At 51.7% G+C, this 8775-nt stretch overlaps 1 protein-coding gene across 1 annotated transcript in view; it reads left to right on the forward strand.

Annotated features, from left to right (window-relative positions):
- Positions 1-3082, forward strand: part of FOXI3 (forkhead box I3) — a 3699-nt gene extending 617 nt beyond the window's left edge. The window contains exons 2-3 of the mRNA XM_027691273.1: positions 1-484; positions 1678-3082. The exon at positions 1-484 is cut by the window's left edge and continues 1 nt beyond it. Of these exons, the coding sequence (XP_027547074.1) occupies positions 1-484; positions 1678-2267 (1074 nt within the window). The 3' untranslated portion in view covers positions 2268-3082. The remainder of the gene's footprint in view (positions 485-1677) is intronic.
- The last annotated feature ends 5693 nt before the right edge of the window (positions 3083-8775 follow it).

Genomic DNA, 8775 nt, shown 5'->3' on the forward strand with positions numbered 1-8775 from the left:
TCGGGGCAGCGGGCGGGCGGGTACGCGCTGGGGGACTACGGGGCGCCCGCCAACGCCGGGTACCTGTGGGGCATGAACAGCCCCGCGCCCTACCTGCAGGGCCCGCCCGGCGCCGCCGCCGCCGCCGCCGCGCCCTTCCTGCCGCCCGCCTCGTACGGCTGCTCCCGGGGCGGGCAGCTCGTGGGCTCGCCCCCGGCCCCCGGGTCGCCTTCGACGGGCGGCGCGGAGCTGAGCTGGCTGAGCCTGGCCAGCCAGGAGGAGCTGCTGAAGCTGGTGCGGCCGCCCTACTCGTACTCGGCGCTGATCGCCATGGCCATCCAGAGCGCGCCCGAGAGGAAGCTCACCCTCAGCCACATCTACCAGTACGTGGCCGAGAACTTCCCCTTCTACAAGCGCAGCAAGGCCGGGTGGCAGAACAGCATCCGCCACAACCTCAGCCTCAACGACTGCTTCCGAAAGGTGCCCCGCGACGAGGACGACCCCGGTGAGATCCCGCGCCGGACGGGAGGGCTGGCGGGGGCAGCGGGGGCAGGGAGCGGAGGAGCCGCCGGCACCGCCGTGAACAGAGGGGGTGGCAGTGGTACCCGTGGCCGGCGGGTCCCTTGTCCCCGCTAGTCGGGCGCAGTGAGGAGATCGCGCTATTCCGTCCCCTCGGGGCCGGTGCTGAGAGGAGACCGCGCTCCTCCATCCCCTCTCGTCGGGCACTTTAAGGAGCCCGCGCTCGGCGCTGTGATGAGACCGCGTTCTCTCGTATCCTCGGGGCCGCCAAGGAGGAGATCGTGCTCCCTCGTCCCCTCACCCGGGCGCTGCGAGGTGACCGTCCCCCTTCGCCCCAGCCCGGCCCGGCGCTGCCCCGCGGGAGGTGTAGGCGGGGGCCGGCTGGCCGCAGCCCTCGCCCCCTCCCCGAGCAGCCCGGGTTGTGCAAGGCCCGGCTCCTTGGGCCGTGATTCACGGCTCCCCTCCCTGCCCGCCGCTGTCCAGCCCGGCCCCGGGGCACAGCCGGTGCCCGGGAGTGGGCGGGGGCGCGCCCGGACAGCGCTGGTCCGTCCCGGCGGGGCGGGGACGGGCCGGGCGGGACTCGCTCGGGACCTTGTGGGGTCACTGCGACCATCCTGGCCGTGGGCAGGAGGCGCGTGGGGACAGCTGATGCCACCATAGCACCTCACACCAAATCTTGTGCGTGGGGCAGCTTGTCTGCGACCCCCACAGCTCAGTGCTGCTGTCCTCTCGGAGTGCCGGAGTGCGTCAGCCTGGCTTTCCATCAGCCTTTCTGAGAAAAGCCATGGCAGGGACACTTGTCACTCAATGCTGAGATGGCAGCAAGTGCCCCAGCTTCTGTGAGGCAGCCAGAGCAAGGGGAGCCCCACTTCTTGCTTTCTTTAGCCAAGTCTGAGGTAGAGCTGCAGATTCCCCCTGGAGGTTTATGCTCTGTGATGGGTTCTCCTCCTCCATGTGGCCTTAAAGTTCACTTGAGCATTGGAGGGATGGAGGTGGTGATGTCCTGGAGACAGGTTTTGGATCCATACACTGGATGCACAACAGAGAGGAGAAACAGGTGTAGGAGAGATGTGGGGTCTGTGCCAGTCGGACAAGACATGGGTGCTGCTTATCTGTCAGCAGTGGGGCTCACTGTCACAGAAACTGACTTTCTCTCTTGTGTCTCCTGTTTTCCACTAGGGAAGGGAAACTACTGGACCTTAGATCCCAACTGTGAGAAGATGTTTGACAACGGGAACTTCCGTCGCAAGCGCAAGCGTCGCTCTGAGCCCAACGCCCCCGCCACCGCATCCACAGCCTCCTCTCTGGGGGGCCTGAAGGCCGAGGAAGAGAGACCCATCCCAGCCACGGGCAAACCATGTGGAAACAGCCCACCCCCGGAGCTGGACCCCTCACCTTCTGCCAGGGACCATCCAAAAAGCTCCTCTCCCTCCAGTATCATTTCATCCACCCCCAGCTGCCTCAGCACCTTCTTCAGCGGCATGAGCTCCCTGAGCAGTGGGGGCAGCCGGCTGACGGGGGGTCTCAGCAGTGACCTGCATCACAGGAACTTCTCTGCTGGACAGCTGAGCAGTGGCACTTTCACCCCTTCCAGCAGCTCTTCTCAGGAGGTGCCTTCACCAGACCAGCTGCAGCGGGTTGCGGGACCTTCGCCCGCCTACTACAGCTCCTTCCATCCCAGCAGCAGCAGCCAGGGAGCCCAGTACAACCACTACTACAACTTCACGGTGAACAGCCTCATCTACACTCGGGATGGAACCGAGGTGTAGGGTCCTGGGACCGTCGGGCTGCAAAGGGAATGGGAGTTGCAGGTGTACCTGGCAGCACAGAGGACCATATGCTTATTGCAAACAGCATTTCAATGTGGACACTTCCCAGGAGTTCTCCCAGGAAGACGGATCTTCTCACCTTTCAAAACCAGAACACCCCTTAAACACCAGCAGAAGGCAGATGCAAAGTCTTTTCCCCGTCCTGGAAAATGTTAGGTGGTTTAGGTGGTTTGCCATCTAAATTCCGCAGGCGTGGACTGAATTAATGTTTTCAGAGGTTTCTAATCCTGAATGTAGAACCAGAAGTTTAAAAACTATAACCATAAAGTGGTATTGGCAAGAGCCAAGTGTAGACATCCAGTGAGTCTTAGAAGAGAACAGGAAAAAGAAAATGAAGAGATTTCTTATGAAGTGCCTTGTACAATGTATTAAAAAAACTTCTGCCAGCAATTGCCTCTGTAAGCCCTTGCTTCTGCCCTGCTCCTGCAATATGCAATGCACAGGGGGATACTCTGGGTAAACAACCCACCCAAAACCTTCTCAAACTCACGAAGGGTCATCCTGTGCATGGCATATTGTGCAGCGGGGCCGTGTCTTGTAAAACAACCCTTTTCCTTGAGCTTAGTACCAAAGATAACTCTAGCCATGCAGCTTTAGCACAAGAATAAACACTGGGCTATTTTTATACATATTTGTATGTAATGTAACTCTTCTGTACATACGTTTCTATGTGGTTTTATATTTGTAAATTATGCTCTGGAGCTGTACTTATTTATAATGTGTTTTAAACTTTGTTAAAGTTTATTTTACTTCGTTTCCCCTTCTTTTTTTGTTGTTTTATTTGTTTTGAATTTTTTGTTGGTTTTGTTTTTGTTCATTAGTGCATTAATGAAACTTTTCAGGCTAAACAGCTGTTGGGAATAAAATGTTAACAATTGTTAGATATTGGCCTGGTTGTTCCTCAGTATGTTTGAGGTATTTTAAAACTGTGGGAGACAGGTTTTTCTTTCACGTGGTTTGGGATAAAAGGTGCAAAGATTTATGAACAATTTCATCTGGGCAGCAAAACAGAAAAACATATGATCTGGGGTATCAGATCAGGAGACACATCTTAGCTGTTTTGCAGCCACTTGGAATCTCTCTGTGCAGAGTGGGCACTCTTGGCTTTTTTGTTTGTTTGTTTTTGTCAACGTTCTGAATTGCAACTGTCCTTTTTCAGCCTGGTTTAGTAAAAAAAATAAAAGCTTGCAAAAGTAAAAGCAGCAGGGCTGGTTCCAGCGTGGTGCCAGCTAGCAGGAGGTATGAGGTCTGAGCTTGGCTGTTGGCTTGGTCCGTTTTTACAAATCAGTTTTTCTCTAATGGGATTGCACCTGCTTACACTGTGGGCTAGTCAGGAGGTGGGACCAGTCAGCTAGTGGGCCAGGCAGCACTTCAGAGAAGCCTTCCTGATTTCCTGCTGCTGGGAAAGGAGAATCCATCCTCAAGCAGCCATTATGCTGAACAATCAACCCCTAATTCTTGCCGTTTTGCATAAGCTGTTTGTTGGGGTCTGTGTGTGGTTACAGCATAAATATAAGTGTCTTCATGAGGAATGCAGCATCAATAATGAAGTTAAGCATGAAATTGCAGCTGTTTAGCATTCAAGCATCTGCCGTGATGTAAGGCCATCCCTGCAGGCTATTCAGAAAACAAAATAGTTGGCAGCACCTCTTCACTGGCTACCTGCATAACGTACAGGGCAGTGATGCAAGACCAGCTCTTCATAATGAAGCCATGATGAAACATCAGATGACTTCCATGTGTTTGGGATCGGGACCAAGTACTTGCCCCAGCACTGGCCAACCACCGCTTGTGCAATCGCTGAGACCAGTGGGTGGGCGGCAACTCCTGCCTCATCCCCCCCTCCCTCACACCTTCCCACCACAGATACCATCTTCCTGGCTTTAGGGGTAATTCCTCTTGATTTTGATTTTGTCTCAGGTGATGCAGTGGTAGTGGCAATGGGAGGGAAAGGGCAGATTACCACTAGGAAAAAGGACAAGGTGGTCAGTCTTGTTCTGCTTGAGTCCAATCCCACCAGGTGTGGAATAGCAATGGAGGGATTCCCTACACCTCCAAAAGATTTAGAGCCAGTCCTTAAGTAAGCCCAGGAACTCACATGTCCAAGTGACCATCGCACCCCTTCCCCACTCTGCAGCCTGCTGTCAGACCTTAGCAAGCACTGGACCGACACGGGACACTCATGTGTGTCCAGCTCGTGTTCTTCCACCCATATTTGTTTCAGTGTTTAGTCTTTGCCACTTCCATCAGCTGTATGTTTCTGCAGGCATTATCCATAAATGTTTGCTCCTAAGGATCCTGAATCTGGCAAATTTGTGTTGCTCTGTGGCCGGCACCTGACAGAATGTTCTCAGCAAATACCCTGTGGCTCAAAGGACCTTGCATAGCCAGAACCTGCCAGAGCAGAGTCAGGGAAGGATTCACCCACCACAGTGCTCCAGCCCCACTCCTGTGGGATGGTGGTGGGCTCCAGGGAGGTTTTGTCAGGCCTGACTGTCTCCAGTGCACCTGTCCAGCCATTAGCACCAAATCCCACTCCCTCCAGGGAAAGTACACCCTTAGCTGGAACCAAGGCCTGTGGCCCCTCCTGCTGAGGAACCACCCCTGGTGTGCACAGGGTAAAGGACCTGCCCAAGGGACACTCCAGAGTAAATTTCAGCAAATAGACACCTAGTCTGCAGAGAGGAGCCAAGTGAACGAGCTAATGGCAGCCTTTTAGGTTTCCTTTTGTCATTAAAAGAGACTCTTTTTTTTTAGCAAATCTTGGGAGAGGGAGGGCAAGAGGATTGAGTTTAATGAAAGGCACTTAAAAGTAGCAGAGCTTTTGTCATGGGCTTAGGGATTTACTGAGATTGCCCGATTGAAGGAGGTGAAAGACAAAGGCAATTAGCCTGTTGTCCCACTCTGAGAGCCCCCACTCCCCTCTAAATGCCAAGGCCATGCCTGGGATGGGCAGTTCTCCATGACAATGAGCCTCTTCCCAGACTGGGTCAGGTGATGGCCCAGAAGCCCAGGGCATAGCCTGCTCCCAGGAAAGTCAGCCGAGAATTGTCCTCCCCTTGGAGAGAGGCACTAACTTCAGGCCTCCGTCCTCTCTACTCTGGCAGCCTTTGAAATCACCCAGTAAAATGTGTTCTCTCATAGGGGAGCAGTGATCTCACATGGGTGACCTGGGAGCCCACAGATCCCAGCTGCTGGACGCTAATGCTGAGGATCTCAGGAAGTCTCATCTTTGCTTGCTTTCTCCAGTCTTTCTAGGCATCCAGAGAGATGCCACCCCACCTGGGCAGGACTGTACTGGTCCATGTGAAACCGTGGTTGGGCTGATAACTGCGAGCACAGCTGCCTGGTACCTGTGCCCTGCGCTGAAGCACCCCCAGCCAGGGACCGTGGCTCTTCCAGCACACACAACTCCTAAGGAAAGACATTCCCTGCTTGAAAAGAAGTGCAGTCCAGAGGCATTTCAAGAGATGCACTGGATCAGTAACACAGGTGCTTGCTGGCTCCTACGTGTGGCACTCCTCCAGCACGGGGTCGTTTAACTTTGCTCAGCGCTGGCCTTATCGACCTGCCAGCAAAGGTGCGGGCAGGCACCCACTGCAGGTCTGCACTTGAGCTGCTCCACAGTACAAAGGCTTTGCCAGTACAGCTGGATCAGCCCAGTCCCCTAGAGGAGACCCAGCTCCCATCAACAAAGGAAACTCTTGTGCCAGTAAAGTTAAACTCCCCGCCCCCAGCAGCAGCACCGAGGGTATTGCGGGGCGGTGGGAGGGGATTCAGGAGGCAGAACACAGCCATCCACGCTGGGTTTCATCCCCTGCCAACTCTCTTAGAAATGGGGCTTCAATTATTGCCACTGGCCATGGACTGTGGTTTGCTTCTCCTCTGAAGGAGGAGGCTTTGATTTGCCCTGTCGCTCACAAAGTCCGTGGAATTTGGCCACGGTGTGTTGTGCCTGTACAGAAGGTTTCATTGCCTTTTTTTTTTTTAATACTGATTGAGGGCGATTTTTTCCTGAAATCTCTAGGAATAGTTCAAATGATACAGCAGTGTTCAAGGAAACTACTGGTATCCTGCCCTTGCCCTCTTTGTGTATCTACAGATAACAGAAAAATCGTCATCAGGCTTCTTGCGATAAGGCCACACAAGGCCTGCTTTGGGGTGTGATGGACCTAAATTTTACCCCCCTTGTTCATGGAAGGTGGTCTTGTCAGTCTTGTTCTGATAGCAATTAAAATAAGAGGGAAAAAGACTCATTTTATAGCTTGACCCGAGAGAGTCAAGAAGAGAATCAGGCCTGGTTGATGCCTCAGCTGGAAATAGCTGTGCCACATGGCAAATGCAATTGTTGGGAAATTGTTGTTTCTCCCTAGGCAAAAAAAAAAAAAAGAAGAAGAAAAAAAAAGACAAAAAAAGGACAACTTTTATTGTCCTGTTATAAAATCACTTCAAAACCAACTTTTATTCTTTTTCTTTTGCTGATTGTCAAAAGAAGAAAAACACGAATTTACCTTTTATTTTTTTTCTCTTTTCGGCAGAAATCTCTGTCAAGCTGAATTTCCGCCCCTGCTCTCCCCTCCCCCAGTATTTTCTATTAAAAAGAAGGTTGTTGGAATGTTTTTGACCAAATTACCGAGAGCAATATTCACCTGGGTAAGGTGACGAGAATATGCCCCTCAAGGAATAACTGAAGTGTAATGTTGAACATCAAAGGTGTTATTTTTTTTTTTACCTTATACCGGAGCTATCTCTGAATCATATCAAATAATCTTCTCGTTTCATAACACCATACAATGCAGGCTAAAAGTGTATGTGATCTGTTTGTGTACTGCTGAATGGATGATTAAACTGTCTAACCTGAGGGATATTCATCCAGGGCCTGCCCCAAACACAGTGAAGTCAGGGGAAAGACTCCCACTGACTTCAGAGGGCTTTGGAGCAGACCCATAATCAGCCAGGCTCTAATATACTTCAGGTGGTGTCTATGAGACTGCCCGGGGACACATAAAAAGAGCTAAAGATTGCATGTTTGTGAATTAAACATTGTAGGCCTGATCCAGGCAATTGGCTGCCGTAGGAGAGCGGAAGCTGTCTCCCCCATCCTCCCTAGCTCCTGGGATCATTTTCCCTTTCCTGCAGTCCATTGTGTCTGGGATTTATTGACAAAGCAAAGCTCTCGCCGTGCGGCCAATCCATGTTTGCAATAACAGCGACAAATCAGGTCAAGACTGATGGTTAATCTGCCCTTGGACCCTTCAAGGGGTGCTGATTTTATATCTCATTAAAGTAAATCGTGGAGCTGAGCTGTGTCATTTCCCTCCCAAGTCAGTTCAGAGGGTGGCAGAACCCACACCTCACCTACTCCTCCAGGGCCACCACAAATAGTGATCCTGGAAGACACAGGGTTGGTGCCTCAACTCCAAAACAGCTGAGGGAGTCAAAGTGAACATGGAGCAGAACCAAGCTTGGGCTTCCTTCAGCAGTGGGAATGATACTCAAATGGGGCCAAATTATGTTGCTTGTGTGTGGAAATGACATTTACACTCATGTAAGTGTTCTTCTAGTCTAGACAATGGACATCCAGTGAAGTTATTGGGCAACAGGTTCAAAGCAGACCAGAGGAGAAGGTATCTTAGAGGTGATGGAGGTGCCCTGGGGATCTCTGTGCTTCAGGACGTTGGGTCTCACCCAAAAAAAATGCTGGCTAAGTTAGGCCAGACAAGTTGCTCTCTGCAGGTGCCTATTTCTCTCCATGCAATGCCAAGGAAACCTGAAGAACTAATTTAGGTCAAGATTTTAGACCTCTCCAAGGGCAGGATACCTGCAGATATGGGACATCTGTCATGTGGGGGCTTGTATCTGGTTACAAATAGTACCGTGGCCACCAGAGATGGAGGAGTCCAAGAGGGTTTCAAAGCAAGACCGGCCGAATCCATAGGTGAGCATCCTATGTCATGGGAGAAGAAAGCTTCTGCATAGCCTTTCCTTCTCCCATGCAGCAGCAACTCAGCCTTGCTTTAGTGCATTCAGTTCTGGAGAAAGCCAGGGAATTTCTTTGAGGTGGGACAGGAAGGTCTGTTGAGCTTTCTCTCCTCTACTTATTCTATTCCTGTTCACATACTGCTGTGGTCTGTGTAAGCACCTTCCAGCAGTGCATCATGATTAAAATGTAATGCATATTCTCTCTTTCCTGCTGCAAAAACTGCTTATGAAGTATAAAGCTTTTGGGTTTACAGGGAAATCCTGTTTCCTACATGTCCAGGCTGCTCTGAATTTCTCCCAGAAAAAGCTGCTTGTGAAGGGCAGCCTGGCAGGAGATGGTAGGAGCTGAGATTTGTGGTGCACTGAGATTTGCAGCTCCACTGCACCCTAAGCAGTTTTGAAACTGTGAGCTCAAATCATTATTTGGTCAGTTGCACCAAAATCATCAGATGTCTCAGAGGCAGAA

This window comes from Neopelma chrysocephalum, unplaced genomic scaffold, assembly GCF_003984885.1.
Source record: "Neopelma chrysocephalum unplaced genomic scaffold, ASM398488v2 Primary Assembly neopelma1_83, whole genome shotgun sequence".
Classification (NCBI taxonomy): Eukaryota; Metazoa; Chordata; class Aves; order Passeriformes; family Pipridae; genus Neopelma; species Neopelma chrysocephalum.